Genomic DNA, 24,564 nt, shown 5'->3' with positions numbered 1-24,564 from the left:
CAGGCAGCTCTGATTATCTTCATATATTAAAACCTCTTGCTCATCGTTGAGCTCCTTAAGAAGTAATTTAAGCCAAATCGTTTCCTGAATTGCCTCCGATAATGCTACAAACTCAGCTTCTGTGGTAGAAAGTGACACGCAACTTTGTTTCCTACATGCCCAGCTAACTGTTCCACCATTCACTTTAAATACGTATCCGCTGTTGGATTTCCTATCCTGTTTGTTTTCTGCCCAGTCTGAATCGCAGTATCCTATAATTCCATTTGTTGTGCCTTCTTGGCTCAACCGCAAACGAAAATCGATTGTACCCTTTAAGTATCGTATCACCCGTTTAACCTCTTTCCAATCACTTTGAGTGGGCCTAATCATTTTCTGACTCAAAATCGAAACTGCTGCTGCGATATCGGGCCTCGTATTTATCGCTATGTAAAGTAGCTTACCGATCATCTTCTGGTAGTCATAGTTACTTGCTAGCGTTACTTCTTCTTCTTCGCGCTTAACGTAACCGGGGTCGAGAGGGATATTGGATATCTTCGCGTCGACTAAGCCACAAGTTTCGATCACATCGGTTATGTATTTCCTCTGGCTCAGGAAATAATCGCCTCGTTTGTCCTTTTCTATCTCAATTCCTAAAAAGAAATGTTGCATAGTAACACGCATAACGCAGTAACATTGCAAGACTCGATCAGAGTACACATTGAGTGAATAAAGACGATTCCATTCTGAACTAAGGAATAAAGCAGTTGTGTTTTTCTCAAGATATATTCCCTGCGACATATCATTTTGGCGACGAGGATTATTACTGAACCCGGAACCCGAAGCTCACGAGATTCTGAAGCTAACGAGAATTAGCGTCAAGGATGAACAATGAAAACCTTGAAACCGTTATCAACCAAATGGCTCAACTTCTTCAACAGATGGCTGCTTTTAAAACTAGAAGTCCTGACGAAATCCTTGAATCTTTATCGAAAACCATCGAGGAGTTTCGTTTCGATGAAGAAAACAACATCACTTTTGAAAAATGGTATGTACGTTTCAAAGACCTTTTTCAAAACGATGCCAGCAGTTTGAATGACGAGGCGAAAGTGCGACTTTTGCTGAGGAAGCTGGAAACGTCCGCTCACAGCCGGTATGTGAATTACATTCTTCCGAAGCAACCGCATGAAAATTCGTTTGAAGAAACCGTCAATATTCTCAAAAAAATCTTCGGAAAGCAATATTCGGTGTTCCACAAAAGGTACCAGTGCTTGCAGATAGTGAAATCTGCATTAGAAGATATCATCACTTACGGCGGAAGAGTGAATAAGGCATGCGAGGATTCTGAGTTCGAGAATTTGAAATTAGACGATTTCAAATGTCTAATTTTCATTTGCGGACTGCAAGCTCCGGAATTCTCGGATATCAGAGCAAGACTGCTATCTCGAATAGAAAACGCGACGCCGGAGGCTAAAGTGAACATTCAAACACTAATGGCAGAATTTCAACGGCTTATCAATCTGAAAGCGGATACAACGATGATCGAAAATCAATCAAGATCGAAGCATTCCGTGCATGCAGTTTCAGAGAAGAAACCGTATCGTTTGCCACAGCCTTCCCGATTCGACAATTCAAAAGATCAGCGTCAACCGAAATCAGATTCGAATACTGTCCCTCGTACTCCTTGTTGGCAATGTGGAAAAATGCATTTTGTACGGGATTGCAATTTTACAGATCATCTCTGCAAAGTGTGCAAAAATGTAGGCCACAAGGAAGGTTACTGTAAAGCCATGAGATCAAAATCTTCAAACAACAACACATATCAAAAGAGTGAGAAGAATCAAAATCAAAATCAAAAGAAATCTCAGGGAATTTTCGTTAATCATGTCACGAAAAACACTGCTAAAAGGAAATTTATCTCTATCATAATCAATGGCATAACTACATCACTCCAACTGGACACCGCAAGTGACATAACAGTTATTTCTAAAACAACATGGCAACATTTGGGTCAACCGAAACTTTCTCAAGCATCCATTGAAGCATCGAATGCATCGGGAGAACAACTCAAGCTTATCGGTGAATTCGAATGCGAGGTTATCCTTAATGCGATTACAGAGAAATGTGTTTGTTTTGTTACATCATCACCAGTCCTAAATGTTATAGGTATAGATTGGATAGATAGGTTTAATCTATGGGCAATTCCCTTCGATGTACTGTGTAAGAAAGTTTCATCAGCATGTCCAAAGGATCGAATAGTACAGCTTCAATCGAAATATCCAACAGTTTTCGATGATTCGCTTGGACATTGCACAAAAACGAAGGTGAAACTGTTTCTGAAGCCCAATGTAAAACCAGTTTTCTGTCCAAAACGACCAGTACCATTCAATACTATCGCTCTTGTGGATGCGGAACTATCAAGACTACAATCACTAGGCATCATCACACCAATAGACTTTTCGGAGTGGGCTGCTCCGATAGTAGCCATTCGCAAGCCTAATGGTAAAGTTCGAATTTGTGCGGATTATTCGACGGGGCTTAACGAAGCTTTAGAGTCAAATCATTATCCTCTACCTACTCCTGAAGAAATTTTTGCACAGTTGAACGGAAGTGTTGTATTCAGCATAGTCGATTTGTCCGATGCATACCTACAAGTAGAAGTAGAAGACGAATCTAAACACCTTCTTACGATCAACACACATAGAGGTCTTTTTCAGTTCAACCGTCTCGCACCGGGAGTCAAATCAGCACCTGGAGCTTTTCAAAGACTAGTTGACGGTATGATTGCTGACATTCCTGGCGTTAGAACATTTCTAGATGATGCTATAATTTTCGGTAAAACTTGGGAGGCACACAAGCAATCATTAGACACATTTCTTCAGCGTTTAAAAGAATATGGCTTCCACGTCAAGCTGGAAAAATGTCATTTCTATCAAACTGAAATTGTCTATTTGGGGCATGTGGTAGATCGCAACGGCATACGTCCTGACCCAGAGAAGCTGAAAACCATCGCATCTATTCCAGCACCAACGAACATTTCCGAATTAAGATCGTTCTTAGGAGCTGTGAATTTCTACGGCCGATTTGTGAGAAACATGCATGAACTCAGACACCCGTTAGATCAATTGCTAAAGAAGGATACGAAGTGGAAGTGGAATTCGGATTGTCAGACATCGTTCGAAAAATTCAAGAAAGTACTGCAATCTGACTTACTGTTGACACATTATGATCCGAATCTTCCTATCATCGTTGCAGCAGATGCGTCTAGCACCGGCGTTGGCGCAGTCATTTTTCATAAATTTCCGAACGGATATTTGAAAGCCATTCAACATGCTTCAAGAACATTAACGTCTGCAGAACAAGGCTACGGACAACCGGAAAAAGAAGCTCTGGCTCTTACTTATGGGGTAACCAAATTTCATAAGTACTTACTTGGTCGGAAATTTACTCTTTTAACCGATCATAAGCCTTTACTATCCATATTTGGTTCAAAAAAGGGAATTCCTTTGCACACAGCAAACCGACTCCAACGGTGGGCATTGATGTTATTAAACTACGATTTTACCATCGAATATGTTTCAACCACCGAGTTTGGGTGCGCTGACATGCTATCAAGGCTAATCGATCGTTGCAAGCAACCAGAGGAAGATTACGTTATAGCTTCGATTTCACTTGAAGAGGATATTCAAAACGTCATGCACGAATCATTGAAACAAGTACCAGTATCATTTGCTGACATTCAAAAAGCAACAAGATTGGACGAAACACTGCAAGCTGTTTTGAAATTCATCCGGGAAGGCTGGCCGAACGAAGCGTCGTCAATCAAAAATCAAGACATTCGTTCGTATTACACACGAAAAGAATCGTTAACGCATGTAGATGGATGTATCTTGTTTCACAACAGAGTTGTTGTTCCAAACATTTACAGGAAAAAGGTACTTCAACAATTCCATCGCGGTCATCCTGGAATGGTGCGAATGAAATCCATTTCTCGAAGTTTCGTTTTCTGGCCGGGAATGGATGTCGATATCGAAAACTTTGTCCGGCGTTGTACTTCATGTTGCACTGCTGGCAAAGCACCAATCAAAGAAACACCTGAATCTTGGCCTGTGCCGGAAAAGCCATGGTCACGGGTACACGTGGACTATGCCGGTCCTGTAGATGGCGTGTATTTTTTGGTTGTAGTTGATCCATACACAAAATGGCCAGAAGTATATGCAACCAAAACTACAACAGCAAAGACAACTATCAAGTTTTTAACGCAATCATTCGCAACGTTTGGTGTTCCAGAAACTATAGTCTCTGATAATGGTACCCAGTTCACCAGCTTTGAATTCCAAGCATTTTGCAAACAATTGGGTATTTGTCACATCCGTACTGCACCATACCATCCGCAGTCAAACGGTTTGGCAGAACGTTTCGTGGACACACTAAAGCGTACATTGCGAAAAATTCGAGCAGGAGGAGAGACTTTAGATGAAGCTTTGCAGACTTTTTTGCAAGTTTATCGAACCACACCTACACCAGATAAGTCTCCAGCTGAATTGATGTTTCAGCGGCCTATTCGAACAGTTCAGTCATTATTACTACCTCCAGTTTCACGGTCACGAAATGAAAAGCCAGAAGCTGGTAGAAAATTCTTCGATCCTGGAGAAGCGGTTTATGCCCAAGTCCACCGTAATAATTCCTGGGAGTGGAAACCGGCATCAATAGTCGAACGAGTCGGTAGAGTGAATTACAACGTGTTTTTGGAAGACAACCAGCGAATTATTCGCTCACATGCAAATCAACTGAAGAAGCGTCTACAGGAGGAAACATCGTGTGGAAATAGAAATTGTCACGACACTGGAAATTTGTTAACTATTTTCTTTGACGAATTTGAATTGGGAACTCCACAGGCAGTTGAAAACTCAATTGAAATGACTGAACAAGAACATTACTATTCAGCTGATGAAGAGTCCGCTGAAGAAATTGAAGGAGAAAATTGGCAAACATCATCGTCCACAGTTACTACTCAAGCCACTCCACCGATGCCTGCATCTTCTGCTCAACCCGTGAAAGCGGAAAGACCTCGAAGAATTCGTAGGCCACCAGCCAGGTTTGAACCGTATTGGTGAATTAAGGGGGGAGATGTTGCATAGTAACACGCATAACGCAGTAACATTGCAAGACTCGATCAGAGTACACATTGAGTGAATAAAGACGATTCCATTCTGAACTAAGGAATAAAGCAGTTGTGTTTTTCTCAAGATATATTCCCTGCGACATATCAAGAAACAAACATCACCGATAACATTTACCTCGAATGACTTCTGCAGTCCCGCGAGTAACGACGATATCATTCCGGGATCTTCTCCCGCCACGATCAAGTCATCAACGTAAACGAGAACGTAACACCAGCTTCCTCGATGCCGCCTTCGATACAAGCAAGTGTCCGCCAAACAACTGTTGAAGCCTTGACGTCTCAACTCCTCATCCAGTCTCTGATTCCATGACCTTGCCGCCTGCTTCAGTCCGTAAAGTCCCTTGTTTAATTTACAGACCTTTCCATCAGCATTCAGACCACATGGAACCCGCATATAAATCTCTTCTTCCAGCTTTGCATACAGGAATGCGGTTTTGATATCATACTGCTTCACCGCCAAGTTCTTCTTAGCTGCTACTGACATCAGACTACGAAAGGTCGTTTGCCTGACTACCGGCGCAAACACTTCATCGTAATCCTTCCCATACTGCTGGCTAAACCCTTGAGCAACTAATCGGGCTTTGTATCGGTACAACTTTCCATCTGCGTCGGTTTTGCGCTTATAAACCCATTTGCACCCAATCGCTTTACGTCCTGGAGGCAAATCTACTATCGTCCATGTGTCATTAGCTTCGATTGACTCGAGCTCTTCAGCCATAGCTTGCTTCCACTGATCCGCATCCCAGGAAGCCATTGCCTCTGCATAATTCTTCGGTTCCTCACTACACAACTCTTGTTGAAAAGCAGCAACCCCTTCCGGTTCACCTTCTGTACTTTCATAATCATCACTGCTTTCGTCAGACGACACTGAACCAGGTGCGCTTGTATTGCCAACCACGAAATCGTTGAACCTTTCTGGAACCTTATGCTGACGTTTACTGCGTCTCAACACCTGAGGCTCTACTTCACTTATGCTGGTAGATGGAGTATTCGTGTTGATATGGGATGGTATATCTTCCGCCGTGCTGTCGCTTATATGCTCCAAATCATTTTCATCATTGTGCCTGCTTCCCTGTACTTCACTTAAATCAAGCAACACTGTGCTATCTAGCTCGGGAATCTGCGCATTTGTATCACCACCTTCATTGATGAAAATGACATCGCGACTTTTCATCATGCACCTTGCAGCAGGATCGTACAACCGATACCCCTTGGTGTCCTCTTCAAATCCAACGAGCACACACTCTTTTGATTTAGGATCCCATTTCTGTCGCTTCACCTTGGGAATCTGTACCATCGTTTTCGTACCAAACACCCGGACATGTGCAATATCCGGTTTCTTGCCGCTCCACACCTCTTCTGGTGACAAATCATGGCTATTGGTCAGCGATCTATTTATCAGATATACAGCTGTCTGCACAGCTTCTGCCCAGAATGTTTTCGGCAACTTCGCTTCGTACAGCATACAACGCGCCTTTTCCACAATTGTTCGGTTTGCACGTTCTGCCATGCCATTCTGTTCCGGCGTGTACTCATTTGTTGTCTGATGCCGTATGCCATGCTTCTGTAAATATTTTTGAAATATTGCATTGATGTATTCTTTGCCATTGTCCGTTCGAAGCACTTTCATTCTTCTCTCACTCTGACGTTCTGCCTTCACATGGAAATCTTTGAAGCATTCTAGCACTTCATCAGCTGACTTGCTTTTCAAAAAGTACACCCACACTCGTCGCGACATATCATCAATAAAAGTTATATAATAACGATTACCTCCCAATGATGACACTTCCATGGGACCAGAAATATCCGAGTGTATTACTTCCAGCAATCCATCAGCTCTCGTTCCACTCTTACTAAAAGGCAACCGTGTCTGCTTTCCCATCGGACAAATCCGACAATCACCAATCGAATCTTTTCCGTTCATTCGCATACCATTCACGACACCATTGACCATCTTTCTCAGGTTGCTTGCATTCATATGGCCCAACCGCTTATGCCATATTTCCATCGAATGATCTGAGCATGCCAGTACCTTATTTCGTTCATACGATTTCCGTTCGATTATCTTGAACAAATCGTTCTCCATCACACCAGTCGCAATAACAATGCCATCACTATTCATTATTCGGCATCCTTCGTTATCAAACACGACTGTATTCCCCTTTTGCACTATTCGTGACACCGACAGCAAATTCATCGAAAGATTGGGAATATAGTGAACATCGTGAACCGGTAGAATACCCCCTTGTCTACTCTTAGCCGGATAAAGTTTTGCAGTGCCACATGCTTTGACCTGCATGGTCCTATTATTCGCAGCCAGGACCGTTCCGCTTCTATCTTTCACGGCTTCCAAGAGTTTGAGGTTACGTGTCATATGCATCGTGGCACCAGAATCCACATACCAATCGCTCTCTGCACCTTCAGCAACACTTAACAGAACCGCTCCAAACGCATTCGATCTTGCATTAGATTGATCATCGCATTGTCTAGCGATGTGGCCAAATTTATGACATTTCCAACATTTGGGGCCTTTGTGATCAAATCTTCTAGGCTGGTTCTTTACGCGTAGCTTGTGTGTATCACGTTTCACGACACATATTTTTTCATGCGTCGAATCTTCTTCCTCTTGCAACAGAATCGTTTTCACCGAATCGCCCGTTATAGCTGTGCCTGAATTCTTTAATGCCATTACCATAGGCTGATAACGTTCAGGCAACCCAGCAAGGAGAAGCGCACCAACAAATCGTTCTGCAATCGTGAAACCGATCGCGTTTAATTGGTGGCATGTAGAAATCATTTTGTTCGCATACTGTTCCATAGATCCACAGCTCTCCAAGTCGGTTCTAATTAGCTTGTAAAGCAGACCAACTTCTCGTGCTAAGCCCGTTTCTTCAAACGCGTCACACAGCTTCTTCCAAGCTTCTTGAGCCGTTCGTGTATCTTTCACATGATAATAATTATGCGGTTCTAACAGCAATATGATTCTACCTCGCGCTTTCTTATCCTTTACGGGATTCACGGCCTCTACTGTTCCGTCGGCTTTCACAATAGGCTCGACGGCGTCCCACAGGTCTTCGACTTCTAAAAACGTCTGCACAGCGAATTTCCATGTCGACCAGTTCTCTCGTCCTACCAGTCGTTCGATTCCGGTATTTTTCACGATTTCGGACATTTTTGTGGATCTGGGCCCCACCTGTTAAATATTTGTCGATTCAAAGAGGATTCTTACGCACGTGTTGTCTGGTTGAAGGTTTTAGCAAAAGAGAGCGAGGTTTATTCAACATCTGACGTTCTTGCTTATTCGACGTCCCGCTTATCCTTTGTCGTCGTTTACATATGTGCGGATCGACTTCTTGCGCGTTGTACTTATTCAACAAATTTCTACATTCCTTCCCGCGAGCAGGGCAATTGAAAGATGCCGCAAAGTGTCCTACACGTCCGCAATTGAAACAAGCCTTTTCGTTATGCCTGTTTTCAACTTGTCTGGATCCCTTGTATTCCGCTCTGGGATTCCCTTTTCTTCCGCCGTGTTCGATTTTAAACACTTTTTCAAATGATGGTCCAGCTGCCATTTCAGCTATTTGATTATCTATGCTCTCTTGCGCAACTCCCATGTCTTCGATTTCCGAAAACTCAAAATTTTTCTTCAAAATTTTCCGTCAGACTTCATTGGAAGAACATCCTTCAACTACTGCATCTGTTAAGTAAATGTCCCGCAGTGTTGAGGCTTTTTCTTTGCTGTACTTGTCAAATCCACACTGAGATGCCTGTTTTTTTAAACGAATCAAATATTACGCAAAACGTGTTAAGAATAAGCAACGTTTTGTTGTTTGGGTTTGACAGTACTGGTGTACGGTAGTATATAAGCGAACGAAAAATTGTGAACTTGTACAGTTGCGTCTCAGGAATAAAAGAATTAACATCGAAGCTTGGTCGTTGTTCTTTTTGATCAAAGTTCATCGCGTTCATTTCTCGGTTGATGGTTTGCTTTTCGTCGTTGTTTTAACAGTTTATGGGCCCAGTGTTTGTGCCAGTAATTGTTCTGTTGTATTAAAAACTCCGGTGTAATCATGACGTCTTTGCAAGTGGTACTCCCTCGTTTGGGAGAGGATAATTTTGAAATTTGGAAATTCCGTGTAGAGATGGAATTATTGCGGCAAGATTTATCCAAGTATGTGATAGATGCTAAGCCGGAAATTCCGACTAATGACTGGAAAACTGGTGATGCAAAGACACGTGGAGTGATTAGTGCAACGGTGGACGATAACCAACTGGTTCATATTATGAATAAGCAAACCGCGAAAGAAATGTGGGACTCACTCTGCTCTGTTCATAAGAGTAGCGGGCTACCATCAGTGCTATGCGTGCTAAGGAAATTATGTTCCCTTAAACTTCCAGAGGATGGAAATTTACCGGCTCATCTCAATGAAATGGTAAAACTGCATGCACGTCTACAAGCAGTAGATGAGGGACTCAAGGATCGTGTGTTTATGGCGCTAATATTGTCGAGTTTACCGCAATCGTATGATAGCCTGATAGTGTCCCTGGAAAATCGCCCTGAAGCCGAGTTGACTTCGGAATTCGCAATGAACAAATTGCGTGAGGAATATCGTAGAAGGTCTGAGAGTGGTGCCAGTGTTGGAACGGATGAAACTGCGTTTAGCGTTCAATCACCAAAAGACAAAGTGATATGTTATCATGGTCGCAAACCTGGACACTTTCGGCGAGATTGTCCAAAGTTCAAAAAGAATAAAGGACAGCAAAAGGTATTTGCAAACCTTATGACTGCGATGAGTGAAAATAATTGTATAATTGACAGTGGTGCCAGCCGGCACATGTGCAACGACGTCAAGATGTTTCAAACGTTAGATAGTTTTTCCAAGCATGATGCCGTACATGTTACATTGGCGGATGGAAAAACGATAAAAGCAACAGGTCTAGGACAGTGTGCTGTAAGTGGCCCTAAAGGAAAAGTTTTTGTGAAAGACGTATTATTTGTGCCGACTTTACGCAGTAATTTGCTGTCAGTTGCTTGTTTTTGTGAGGAAGGTTATCAAGTAATCTTCACAAAGGAGTCCTGTGAAATTCACAAAAACAACGTTTGTATGATTCAAGGTTCCTTGCGCAATAACCTATACACGCACCGTACAGAATCAGCATACGTTGTATGCGAGAATAATGGTGATTGTTGTGTGCATCAGTGGCATAAGCGATTCGGCCACCGTGAAAATAGTGCGATCCAAAATTTGTTCAAGAAAAATATGTGTACTGGTGCTGGTGTAAAAACATGCGCGTGTGATTTCACTTGTGAAGTGTGTTTGGAGGGAAAATTGTCTAGAACAAAAATCCCGAAATGCGCTGAGCGACGCACTAACGAAATACTAGAAATAGTGCACAGTGATGTGTGTGGCCCCATGCCGGTCGAAACCCCGAGTGGAAATCGTTATTTCCTAACACTAATCTACGATTACAGTCGATACACATATGTGTATCTCTTGCGTTCGAAATCGGATGCGTGTGACAAGATAATAAATTTTGTAAAATTAGTGAAAAATCAGCTCGGGAAAATACCAAAAGTGATTCGATCGGACGGAGGCGGAGAGTATACAAGTGAAAAATTGAAAAACTTCTATAGAAAAGAAGGTATTTTGCTGCAAACATCAACCGCATACACGCCGCAACAAAACGGAGTTGCAGAAAGAAGAAACCGGTATTTGCAGAAAATGACAACCGTGATGCTTTCGGGTGCTGGTTTGAACAAAACATATTGGGGGGAAGCAGTAATTTGTGCGGCTTACTTGCAAAATCGTTTGCCATCCAACGCGGTGAATAATACTCCATACGAAATGTGGTTCAAAAGAAAACCAAAAGTGGATCATCTCCGGGCATATGGTTGTAGTGCTTGGGTACATATTCCCAAAAATAAGCGTGTAAAGTTTGCGAGCAAGGCGAAGAAACTCACACTTATCGGCTATTCTGAAGAACAAAAGGCATACCGTTTTGTTGACGTAAGGACGGCCAAAATAACAGTGAGTCATGATTCCAGGAATCTGGAAAACGAGCATCCAAGCAGCCGATGTGAGGACCACACGAGTCGCCAGAGCGAAGACAATAGCATTGTTGTTTTCGATACAGCTCCTCATTGTGTCGAAAATGCAACAATGTCATCGGATGGAGAGGATGAACAATCGGTGGATTCCGGAGAAACTGAGTTTCTGGATCCATACGCTGACTTCGATGAACAATTGACCGACGAGGACAATGCGGTGAGTAATTTGCCTGTACGCGAAACTCGCGGAAAGCTGCCGAGTTACTTGGACGAGTTCATCGTTGGTGTTGCACACATCGAAGAAGAGCCGACAAAGTGGGCGGAGGCGATGAATTCGACCAACTCTAATTCGTGGAAAGCGGCTATGGACTGTGAGCTAAGATCGCATGAAAAGAACAACACATGGTGTTTGGTGGATTTACCGGCGGGTAAGAAAGCGATTGGGAGTCGTTGGGTGTTTAAAATGAAGAAAGATGAAAAAGGACAGGTAGTGCGATTCAAAGCAAGAATAGTTGCGCAGGGTTTTAATCAAATATACGGTACGGATTACGATGAAACATTTGCGCCGGTTACCAAATATAATACTGTTCGCACATTACTAGCGATAGCTGGTAGAGATAATTTAGTTGTAAAACATTTTGATTTTGAGACAGCCTACCTTCATGGAAATTTAGAAGAAGAAATTTATATGCGCCAACCTCCTGGTTATGAAGAACACGGAAAAGAAGATAAAGTTTGTTTTTTGAGGAGGAGCATTTATGGCTTAAAACAATCAGCAAGGTGCTGGAATCTTACTCTTAGTAATGTAGTTGAAAAGATGGATTTCAAGGCAAGTCAAGCTGACCCTTGTCTGTTTGTGCGTTCCGATGTATTCTTAATCGTTTATGTTGATGATATATTAGTCGCATGTAAAGATGAAAACAGTATCACTAAGGTTTTCAGAGGATTAAAGAAACATTTTGCGATTAAAATGCTAGGCGACGTAAAACATTTTTTAGGAATTCAGGTGATTAGAAATGATAAAGGTTTTTTTAGTTTGAGTGCTAAAACACATATAGAAGGTCTCATTTCAAAATTGGGTTTAGAAAATGCAAATAAAACTAAAACTCCAATGGACGTAGGATTTTTACGTGATGAAAACCCAAGTAAAACGCTGACGGAAAGTACAAAATATAGAAGCGTTGTTGGAAGTCTGATGTTTATTGCTAATTGCGCTAGGCCAGATATTTCCGCTAGTGTAGGATTTCTTGGCAGAAAGTTTAATGAACCCACGGAAAAGGACTGGGTTGCTGCAAAACGTGTAGTCAGATATCTAAAAGGCACAAAGGATTGGTGTTTGAATCTTGGAGGGACAAGTAATCAAAAGTTGGAAGCCTTCTCAGACGCTGATTGGGCAGGTGATATGAGCTCAAGGAAATCTACAACAGGATTCGTAGTATTTTATGCAGGAGGAGTAATATCATGGGCAAGTAGACGCCAAACTAGTGTAAGTTTGTCTTCAATGGAGGCTGAATACTGTTCATTAACTGAAGTATGTCAGGTGATAATATGGCTTAGACGTTTATTAAATGATATGGGTGAGTCAGTTAACGAACCTACGGTGATATATGAAGACAATCAAGCATGTATTAGTTTCGCGGAATCGGGTAGATGCACAAGACGATCAAAACACATTGAGACTAAAATTTTCTTTGTCAAAGGTTTAATAGACAATAATGTAGTTCAGATCAGGTACTGCCCAAGTGCAGAAATGAAAGCGGACATTCTGACCAAACCTTTAGGTGCGATCAAACATGTAAATATGTCTAAATACTTGAATTTTACATGTCAAAACGTTGAGGAGGAGTGTTAAGAATAAGCAACGTTTTGTTGTTTGGGTTTGACAGTACTGGTGTACGGTAGTATATAAGCGAACGAAAAATTGTGAACTTGTACAGTTGCGTCTCAGGAATAAAAGAATTAACATCGAAGCTTGGTCGTTGTTCTTTTTGATCAAAGTTCGTCGCGTTCATTTCTCGGTTGATGGTTTGCTTTTCGTCGTTGTTTTAACAAAACGTTCACCACGTTTTTGTTTCATCATTCGCAGGTTGTGTCTCTCCGTTGTAGCTTGATACTGCGGTCCGAAAAACTCGTCCAGTTTTTCAACTGCCTGGTCATACCAGCGCGGTTCCAACATAACCAAAGACACATGATCATGGTCTTTTAAATTTTTAAACACTCGCTGTAGTGCCGGTCCTCCGAGATGTAATAGTGTTGCGAAATGAAAACCAACGCGGTGTAAATTCTTTGCCGAAACGATTTATTGTTCTACGTTTGCCAAAAAATTAGTCTTCGATTCCCGCTTTTGGTTTAGAGACCTTCTCCGTGTCCTGTCGCCCCTTTTTATCCTTTCCTTGCGAACCGAACGCGATCGGTTGAAACCCGAACCGATATCTCACATATTTTAAAACGCGCGTTTACGACAGGTCGTTGGGTACCTTACGAAAAGGTTCCAACAAATAGTTTTGCTTTTTTATCCGTTTGGTCCGTTACGTTGTACGCTGCAAAGTAGCATTCCAACGCTTCCTTCCAAATTTTCCATTCTGTTGCGAGTTTAGCAGTTTCGATTTTATCGCACAGGAACATTGGTACTGGTCGCATTTCTTGCATCTACAAGAACAAAAACGAATAAAACACAAAACTAAATAAATCTTGTGTTCATCAACCAGAAACTTAATTACTGGTGTCCAGATCAGTCTTAACATCAACTGTTAAATCAATCTGCAACCACAAATATCTTTCCTCTTCTCGAGTGCTAATAAACTCTTCTTCTTCTTCTTCTTTGGCTCAACAACCGATGTCGGTCAAGGCCTGCCTGTACCCACTTGTGGGCTTGGCTTTCAGTGACTGATTGATTCCCCTCCATAGCAGGATAGTCAGTCCTACGTATGGCGGCGCGGTCTATTTGGGGATTGAACCCATGACAGGCATGTTGTTAAGTCGTACGAGTTGACGACTGTACTACGAGACCGGCTCTATGCTAATAAACTCTAATGGTTCTATAACCCACATACTCCTAAGATTCTATCCATCGTCTCTGTATTTCCTGAGAAAACTTTCCGAACATTCCCGAAATTACCGTAGCATGGAGAAATTTACTATCAATTCCTAGCACTGGGAATATCCATTGTTTTTTTTAGCTCCTTGCGCCTGTAATAAACATGGAGAATTCTCTTACAATTCTCGCACCTATGCTGGAGAAATGCATTCATTTCTGCCAACCTCCTTGTTGTTCTTTAACATGGAGAATTCTGTTACAATTCACGCATTTTTCTCTGGAGAAATCCATTGATTTCCGCCAACCTCCGTTTTCAAACCATGGAGAATTCTCTTACGATTCTCGCTCTTGTCCTGGAGAAATCCAATGATTTCCGCCAACCTCCTTTGCACAAACATGGAGAATTCTGAAACAATTCTCGCACTACTTCTGGAGAAATCCATTGATTTCCGCCAACCTCCTTTGAGCAACCCTGGAGAATTCTAATTCAATTCTCGCACATTTCCTGGAAAACTATTAGTTTTCGCCACTTCATGTTGGTAAAATGACGCTTTACCTAATGATGCTGCTCATTTTAACTTTCCACAATAGAATAATCCATATTATTCTAAACTTTCTTTTATGTTGTTATTGACTTAAACTTTATTTTAACAAAACATATATATAAAACGATCAAAAGATAAAAGTAAGGTAACACGGTGCCGCGCGCGCGAGCCACGTCTATTGCTGGTGCAGATAAGATCCCGAGTGTTCGTTACATCGCAGGATCCCCGATCGTAATGGATCATGCACGAGAGAGAGAGAAAGAGACGACTATATTCGCTACACATCGAATGCTGTCAGTTCCCGGAAAGCATCGAGTGTGCGAAGAGGCTGCAGTCTCGGCCGACTGCAACATCTCCCCCGGCTAAATGAGCGATGACTGGCGATGACGGTGGAAGCGCTGTTGGCTCGCTAACGATTGGTTCCAGCTCCGGCTGGGTTGGCTCTGGTCGGGAAGAAGAAGAAGACCATTCCTCTAACAGTACATCAAGCGGCAGCTGATGTCCCTCAGGTGCACGGGCTACCGCACGACGCCTGATTTGGTTTATGTGGCGCCGAAGTAAACGTCCATCACTCGCAATAACGTTATACATAACGCGTCCACAGCTACGAACGATCTTTCCCGGTATCCACTTCCATGAGTTTCTATAGAAAGATTTTGTAGAAACGAGTTCGCCAGGTTGAAAACTTCGCACTGAAATAAATGAGGAAGGAGATAGTGAGTGTGATGATGGGGACCGCAACAGCTCCAGTGCTGTCCTGATGGGGCGACCGAACATTTCCTCAGCTGGAGATTTCTGCTGGCTCAACTGCGCGTTTGGCGTCGATCGGTACGTCATGAGAAACAATTCCAGGGTCTCATCAAGGGACGTCTCGTCGCTCTGGATCTTCCGCAGTGCTCGTTTCAGCGTATCGACGAACCGCTCCGCCTGTCCATTTGATTGCGGATGGAACGGTGCTGTGGTGATGTGCTAGATCCCGCTGCTATTGCAAAACTCCGCAAACAAGGCGCTGGTAAATTGCGGACCGTTGTCGCTAACTAACGTTTCAGGCATACCGAAGCGAGCAAAAATGTTCCGTAACATGTAGATTTCAGGCCACTTGGAGAAAGCGTCAACCACCACTGTTGCGAAATACCAAAAGAATAGGAGAAAATGTAGATATTTACTGGGAAGAAAAATCACAAATTTAGTCTTTATTCCTTTCTTCTGGTGTTGTGGCGTACAAAGAGAGCGAGGGCGCATATTTCGGGGCTATTTATCCCTTTTCTCCCCACCGCCATCACAACCGTCGTTGCAAAATGGAGTGCACTGTATCCCTCCGTCGACCTTTGTCGCAGAACCCTATAAATTCGCACGATCAATAGAAGTTGTGGGGTTTCGCCAACGTAAACAAACGCAGTTGTCACAACATTCTCCCCACCAGTGCGACGCTCACAAGCGTTACACTTCCCTAACGTTTGTTTTCTGTCTACCTGATCGTAACGCCTGCTACTGTCATTTAGCAACGCGGTTCTATTGTTAAACGCGACTAGAATTGTGCATATTTTACATTGTCTTTTCCCCAGGTGTTCTAAATAAATTGGTCGCCTCGTAATCTGATCGCCAGATTGCGACTAGACTGCTTAATACAGTCAACTCGGGTTTTAGTCCCGTCGGCCGCGCCGATACAGTTCCCTCTCTCGCTACTCCTGTCTCGCTCCACTGTTCTGGCAGGTATTGTATACGTATACGGCTGTACAGGAGCGTGGTGCTTTTTATCCATCTGGTCCATATCGTTCCCACCTTCACTTTTAGATCGTTCGGGGAAAACCACACTACCAGCGACGAATCATTTCGGTTTTCCGTCAGTTTGCTGTTGTCGACGTTGTCGTGAAGTGACGGAAATAGTAAACGGACCTGCAATGGATCTTTAAAGAAACGGGAAAGCGCTCCAAACAGCTCTAGCAACCCGCGGATTAATATTACTGTGTAAGAAAGTGCATAGCTTGCACAATTCCAACCGCCAGAAATCCAACCCCTTACCAGTTTCTTACCACCATTTGCTTTTCCATTTCGTTTAAGTATCACCGCGCTTCCCCGGTACCAAAATCCATGCGACTTTTCGCTAACGGATTGATTAAATGGCGCCCGATTAGACGATCCGATAGAAGCACTTTTCAGGCTTAACGGATTGAGCGAGATACACCGTCGTGGCGACACGATACATGTTGCATACATGTGTACTACATTTTAAGAGCCCCCCTCGCTTTCTTTCGGATTGCAATGAGTTCAGACACACTTAAAACTTCGTTTAACATATTTTATATTCGTTTTTTATTTTTCACTTTCTTTTCTGAAGTACATTCTTTCATACACACATCCTCCCCCAGGTATTTTTCGAAGATTTTTCGAAGAAACTAAAGAAAAACTAACGCACACAACTAGATCCGCGAGAGAATCGGCAAAGAAAAAAAATACATACACACACACACCTCCTCCTCCCCTTGGTGTTTTTCGCAAAGTGATCCCGTAGAACGTGAACGCAAAACACACACACATACAAAGCACGCAGGCAAGCATGCTTCCACACACACTCCCCCCCCCCCCCCCTTCGTGTTTTCGCAAGGTGATTCCGTAGGAGATCGCGAAACAGCAAAAATCACGCTCACAGCCACGCACGCATGCAAGCACACATACACACACATACACAGCCACGCACGCATGCAAGCGCACATACACACACATACACAGCCACGCACGCATGCAAGCACACATACACACACACATACACATACACCTACCCCTCCCCCTCTCTTGGTGTTTTTTGTAAGGTGATCCCGTAGGATCTCGTTATGCGAAGCGGCAAAAACACACACAGTCACGCACGCAGTCATGCACACACATACACACACATAGACGCGCGCGCGCACGCACGAACGCACGAGGGAGCGTAAAGGTTCTATACGTTGCCGGTCTCCCCCTCCCGTGTTCTCGTTCTCCCAGAAGGCTGATGTGTGCACGTTTATGCGTGTACCTTTGCCGTCCCTCCTCTCCTTCCTCTTCCGTTGACCGTTCGTTGTAAGCTGGAGGATTAGTTCAGCGCTGTTGAAGAAATGAAAGTTAAGAATAAGATTACTCACTCTTTTTCCGTATGCTTTGTGTGTTATCATAACTTACCTTATTGCAAACAAAATCCGGAATGAAGCTCCTTGTTTAGAATATTCCGCATTCGATCACATCCTCGGCGATGCTCGACGCCATCAGTGGATGAAAGCAGGAAAAGAAACAAAGAAAATAATCAGTCACCATCAGCATCATCTTACTCTCACAGTTTTACATCGGTTGATGATTCTTATCTTTTCAATTCCACCAAAACAAACAGCGATGGAACCAAATCCAGATCACCAAAATCACACACGATTTCTGGAGCAAACCGACACATCCTCCCCCTCCAATTGTTTGCCACAGACTGACGTGTGTGTGAGCAGCAATGTTCTTGAAGCGGTGAGCAACGGTAAAGCACACACAAGAAGAAGCGAGACGGCTATACGAGTAGCGAATTACGCCGCCGCACAGACAGCGCGCGTCATAATTTTATGCGCGAAAATCTTAAAATTTAAGTTATTCATGACAAATTGTATCGACATTTTCATACTCTAACGAACTTTTACGAAAGATATGTAAAAACTTAATGTAGTGCAATAAAATTGAATTACAGGCAAAGAAAATACATTGAAAATACAGGCAAAGTTGGCGCGAAGAAAACGCAACACTGCGGATTGTATGGAAAATGTTGCGCGTTCAATCCGATTGCCATGCGATTGTCCTGGGGGTTGTCTCGCGGTTGCAAGAAAGCTGTAGTTCATTGTCCCTCCGGAACAATGTTAGGTTGGGGCAAATTTGCTGCAGTGTTGCGAAGTGCGGACGGACACCTTGTTCCCGTTTTGTTTCGATTCCTTTCGTATCGCACGGGAAATATTTCTGTATAGAATTATCCGTGACCTTATTTCCTTTACGTTTACAGATGCCGCTATGACGGTCCTTGCTTGCAACAAGGGCGTTTGAGAAACAAGGACCAAACACCGTCCATCCTAGCCTGGTCTTAACCGCGATCGGTTCATGTATGTCACCCTCGATGCATCGCGACGGCTTCCCTAGGTAAACATTATCCATGCCGATAATGATGCGCGGCACTATTCCGCTGTAGGACGAGATTTTAAGCCCTTTGAGGTGCGGATACTCCTCGCTCAACTTTTGAACCGACAGTGTCTGCGCTGGAAGTTCGAGTTTTTTCAGGGTATGCACCGTTGGCAGGTTGTATATCGAAGCACCTTTGCTTAAACCCGATACTCGCAGAGATAACTTTAAAGAGCTGACTTCGTCGCGGGTCGTGTTATCAGTCCACTTCAAACTGACTGGGTGCAATTTACCGTCCATACCCAGCTCGTCTATCAGCTCACGATCAACGAATGTCGCCGATGAACCTTCATCAAGGAACGCGAAGGTCTTTACCGTGCCTTTCTCGCCGTGCACTATTATGGGAACATATCGGAAAAGCGTGTTAGTGTTAGTGATGAAGTGAGTGTTTACCGAGTGTTGCGTGCTATTGCTCGATCTTGGTGTTTCATCTTCACAGTGAAGTAGTGTATGATGGTTTTCCTGGCAGCTCTCTCTTCGGCAACGTGTCCTCACGAAACATGCACCCCTGTGTGTTCCGAGGCAGGTGCTACACATGCCATGTTTGTTTACATACGCACGGCGTTCTCGGACCGTGAGTTCACAAAACCTGGCACAATCAGTCAGTGTGCGGCACGAGTCGTGACAAAGTTTACATGTCCTGGTGACGTGAACATTCAAGTGATGGTTGTGCATTGGTGGTTTTCGAGCTGGCTGTGATCGTGATTGTTCAACGTGGAGATTCCTTTCGAAAGGGTTTACTTCCGTGCTCGCGGCAATCGCTATCTCTGTGAACCACTTTCCAAACTCTACGACGGACTTTCTTGGTAATTTCACCTTGTGACGTGCCCACTCTAGGCGTCTTTCTGCTGGTAGTTTTGCAACAAGTTCTTTCAGCAGTGTCACATTACAATCGTACTCTTTTAGTCCGGAAGCTTTTATTGTTGCACACATTTTGCGCACCGCCTTCCCGAAGATTGCCAGTGACTCTAGCCGCTCCGATCTAACTGGTGGCAGCCTTCTAACTTTTTCCACTAAACTGTCCACTATCAGATCTGGCCGGCCATACTCCGACCGTAGGATGTCTAAAACATCCGCCAAACCGTCAGGTAGCAATAGGAGATGGTCCACGGACTCCAATACCGGTCCCTTAAGTGCTCGTTGGAGGCGAATCAGGTTCTCCTCATCGGTGAAACCGCACGCCGCCGTGGATCGGTCATACGCTGTTATGAATAACGGCCATTGCTCTACCGTCCCGGAAAATATAGGAAGCTCCTTGGGGGTATTTTCCCGCGCCGCCTTTTGGCTTGGCGTCAAGGATGCATCGACAAATGCGCTCTGTATAGAGGGTAGTTGCTTAACCGTGGAGTTGGCACTACATGGTGCCGCCATCGCCACTGCTCCAGCCCCACATGACTGGCCAAAATATTTGGTGCGGTGCACCTTAATGGAGTCCTCTACCGCACGTCTCCACTGCGCATACTCACGTTCCATTGCAGCGGCTTGTTCTACCGCCATGGTCCGGTCGTAATCCGGAGGGACGCTAGCCGACGTCGGAGTTGAGGGTTGATGACCTCGATCCGCTTTCGCCATCGCGCCATCACTCCGTTGTGATGCGACTGCTGCTGCTGTAGCTACCCGCGTTGCACCTACCGTTGTCGGTCCGATTCCAACCGGAGTTGGTGTTGAACAACTCAAGCGGTCGCCGCCATCGCGATAAGCAGTAGCAGTGGCTCCTACGTGATCTGTTTCTCGCATCCAGATCTCCGTCTTTTCTGCGTATTCGCTTATCCGACTGTGGTGGTCAGAAATCTCTTCTTCCAACTCCAGTTCGCAGAGCTGGAGCTCCAGCTCCTTCTGAGCCTTTTCCACCTCAAATTTCCTCCTTAGGATTTCGAGGCGCTTATTCTTAACCTCCATGCCGTGGGATAAACTCGCGGATTGGGAGGCTACCTCATCTTTTGCCGCATCTTCCACGACGCTCACGCGCCTTCCCGGGGAAATGTCGGACATTTCGCCTAGCTGCTGCTGTGGCTCTACCACTTCACAGCTTGCGTCCTGTTCTGCTCGTGCATCCATTTTCCGCAACCACGGGTTTTCACTGCCTGTCGAAAAGGGTCACTCGCGAATTTGTGCTGCTCCCAACGGTGAGACTTATACACGGTTGTTCCACGCGCGTATATTTTTTACGATTTCGACGACCACGGGATCGTTACACGACACTTTTTTCAACCGCACGGTGTATCACTAGACTCTCAACGAAGAGATTTATAAGTGTCTTCAGTGCGATTTCTGCGTAACACTTTGGTGAAGATTCACATACGCTAGTGTAGTTAACGAATAACCGAGTGAAATCCCGTACAGTGAAAGTAAATTTGTGAAATGTTGCGAAATACCAAAAGAATAGGAGAAAATGTAGATATTTACTGGGAAGAAAAATCACAAATTTAGTCTTTATTCCTTTCTTCTGGTGTTGTGGCGTACAAAGAGAGCGAGGGCGCGTATTTCAGGGCTATTTATCCCTTTTCTCCCCACCGCCATCTCAACCGTCGTTGCAAAATGGAGTGCACTGTATCCCTCCGTCGACCTTTGTCGCAGAACCCTATAAATTCGCACGATCAATAGAAGTTGTGGGGTTTCGCCAACGTAAACAAACGCAGTTGTCACAACATTACCCTAAAAAGTAATACCCTTCCAGTGGCCCAGCATAGTCCACGTGTACTCTACGCCAGGCGCCCGATGGTGTTGGCCATGTCGCTGGTGTTGCTCGAGGGGGTGCTTTAGCGGCTGCCAAACAGGATCCACAAGATGCCACGTAGCTCAAAATATCGTCGTCGATCGTTGGCCAATACAGGTAGCTTCTCGCAATCGCCTTCATTCTCTGCATCCCCGGATGACCCTTGTGCAGCAGCAGCAAACAACGGGAACGCAGTTTCTCCGGGATGACCACTCTCTCCCCGAAAAGTATACACCCCTCAACGGTTGAGAGCGATTCTTTCCTATTGTGGTAACGTGCCAAATCTGCTCCGAAGGATACATCATGCGGCCATCCGTCCTGCACGTACTTATGAACTTTCCGGAGCAAGGGGTCAGTCTGCGTAGCTGTCTCAACGTCTCTAAAACATAAAGGAAATGAGCTAAGCGCATTAATGGCAACTGACCTTAAGTCGTTTTCTAGCAACAGGCTGGCGATGACGTATTCAGCTTCAGATTTGGCGTGATGATGTATGAGCCGAGATAACACATCGGCGTTTCCAAATGAGCCTGTTGCTACATACTCGATGTCCATGTCATACAGCTGAAGAGTAAATGCAAACCTCTGCAGCCGGTTTGCTGTGTATGTCGGAATTCCTTTCTTACTGCCAAATATGTGTACCAATGGTCGGTGGTCGGTCTGCAGTGTGAAATGACGACCGTATATCATGCGATGAAATTTGGTTACAGCAAAAATTATTGCCAGTACTTCTCTGTCGATTTGGCTATAACCAATCTCCGCCTTGCTGAGTGCTCTGGATGCGTGTTGTACCAGGATCGTGGTTCAGCTGTGCCTATGTGATTGCAATAGTTATCCATCGGGACGGTCCCCAAGCCGAAAAGATGAATTAAATCCGCCCCGAACAATGACACATCCGCTTTTGACACGCGAATTGTCACTTGCTTGGTGGTATTATAAATGCTCACGTTCCCCGTCCGGCAAAATGAGTGTATTTTTTGAGTGATTTGAGTGACGCTGTCGAAATACAGTGTCCCTTCGACCAATGAGTTACACACTCACGCAAGCCCTCCCCCACCCCACCCGTAACGCACGGTGCGCTCTGCAGTTCTCAATGTGTTTGTGTTCTTTCGAGCCATGCTACGAACACATGTAAAGATAGTTGTTTCTTTCGTTTCTCGTTTTCTTTCATGAATAGACACGATCGCAAATGCGCACTTATTCTAAAAGCAAACACAAACACGGTCATTTTTGGTTACATTAAACACTTTATTGAAACTTAATGTAAACTTTCGTCACACATTTAGAACCTAACAAAAACACACATCATGTCGTCATCCTGCTAAGTACGACCTCCATCCAGCAAACACATATCTGTGAATAAATGGATCCTTACCTGTTGATGCCCGCACTGCATATGCGTCTGTACACACTGTTTTTTTACTTCACATTTCACCAAAATACACCAGCGCACGAGACTTTGACGAAATGCGCACCAACGCACAAACACTGCGCGCGGGACTTAGAACGAAACGAGCACAACCATCTCCGGCAAAGCGTCGCGCTGTACTGGTGGTTTTGTACGCGTAGGAGGGGGGACATACGGAGCGATGGCTCGATGCTGTAGTGTAAGCGAGACAACACGATATGACGAGCAGTTCCAAGTTGTTGAGCTCGCTGAAAGAAGACACACACATTCACAGACGGCTCGTCAAAGCACGGTATTTGTATTGGTGTTAGTGAAGCGCCCGTGTAAAACAGAATGTGAACTCTCATCGCAGCGCGTTTCTCCTTGCTTCCTCAAGCATCCTCATACCCCTCGGCCTGAATCACTCAAAATTTGGGGTCTCATTGTTTGCGTGGTACACATCGAATGCTGTGAGTTCCCGGAAAGCATTGAGTGTGCGAAGAGGCTGCAGTCTCGGCCGACTGCAACACTTTCCACGATGGGTTCGAAGACATTTTGTGTGTTAGCGAAAGCGACGCTTCACATAACCACACTTTTTCCCGCTTATTGTTCCAAACTTGTCCATTACGATTACAGCTTCATTATACACTTTTTCACGTATAAAACTCTTAACTTTATTCTTTTTAGGAGAAAATTATATATTCCTCACCTTTTTTCCTTGTTTTCTGCCTTAAATTCCAAAATCCTCGTCGCCAGATTGTAGTAGCGTGTTCGCTGCTGTCGGTCGTCGTAGGGGAAAGCGGGGCAAAATGGGCATGTGGGGCAAAATTGGCACCCTCTATTTAAGCATTATTTGACTACAAAGCTACTTTCCAATGCTCAAAATGTATTCATTAGAGTGTTTTATGAACACCATGTAAGTTTCATAACCCTAACACAACAAATAACCAAGAAAATTGCAAAATAAGGTTTAGTAGTATTGAAATTAAAGGAGAGACACGTCTGTTCCGTTTGGAGCTCAGATCAAGACTGACTTAATTATATTTGAGTTCTATTTATATATATACAGGAAATTGATAATTCCAACACTCTCCCTCAATTTCTGAAAACACTTAATCCCAAACCTATGCGATGTAGAACAAACGGCTTTACAGGTAAACCCTTCGTCATAATATCCGCCACTTGTTCAGTTGTCGGTATATACTTCAGTTTGATGATTCCCCGTTGGATGAGATCTTGCACAAAGCGAAACTTGATGTCTATGTGCTTTAGCCGGCTGGTTTCCTTTTCCTCTCCCATGACTCGAATCGCCGATTGGTTGTCTTCATGGTACACTACAGGATAATCCAGTTTGATGTCAAGATCCTCCAGCAGTCGTACTAGCCAAATGCCATGGCATGCCGCCATGCACAATGCTATAAGTTCTGCTTCTGTTGAAGATAATGAAATTGTTGTTTGTTTCTTTGTTGACCAACTCACCGTACTACCATAAACTT

At 44.1% G+C, this 24,564-nt stretch overlaps 1 protein-coding gene and 1 long non-coding RNA gene across 2 annotated transcripts; one reads left to right on the top strand and one right to left on the bottom strand.

Annotated features, from left to right (window-relative positions):
* Window positions 1–661: 661 nt before the first annotated feature.
* LOC133395096 (uncharacterized protein K02A2.6-like) lies at window positions 662–8,246 on the top strand. The gene is made up of 2 exons (XM_061663792.1): window positions 662–3,571; window positions 8,213–8,246. Exons 1-2 carry the CDS (start codon window positions 861–863, stop codon window positions 8,244–8,246), a joined length of 2,745 nt encoding a protein of 914 aa, XP_061519776.1. The 5' UTR covers window positions 662–860.
* Window positions 8,247–17,077: 8,831 nt separating this feature from the next.
* LOC133391348 (uncharacterized) lies at window positions 17,078–19,291 on the bottom strand. The gene is made up of 2 exons (XR_009764857.1): window positions 17,949–19,291; window positions 17,078–17,873 (listed from the first exon to the last, which is right to left on the bottom strand). It is a non-coding gene; the product is annotated as an uncharacterized LOC133391348 (long non-coding RNA).
* Window positions 19,292–24,564: the final 5,273 nt, after the last annotated feature.

The sequence above is a fragment of the Anopheles gambiae genome, chromosome 2, assembly GCF_943734735.2.
Source record: "Anopheles gambiae chromosome 2, idAnoGambNW_F1_1, whole genome shotgun sequence".
In the NCBI taxonomy this organism is placed as follows: domain Eukaryota; kingdom Metazoa; phylum Arthropoda; class Insecta; order Diptera; family Culicidae; genus Anopheles; species Anopheles gambiae.
Note: the sequence above shows the minus strand (reverse complement) of the source record. Positions and strands in the feature narration are given on the sequence as shown.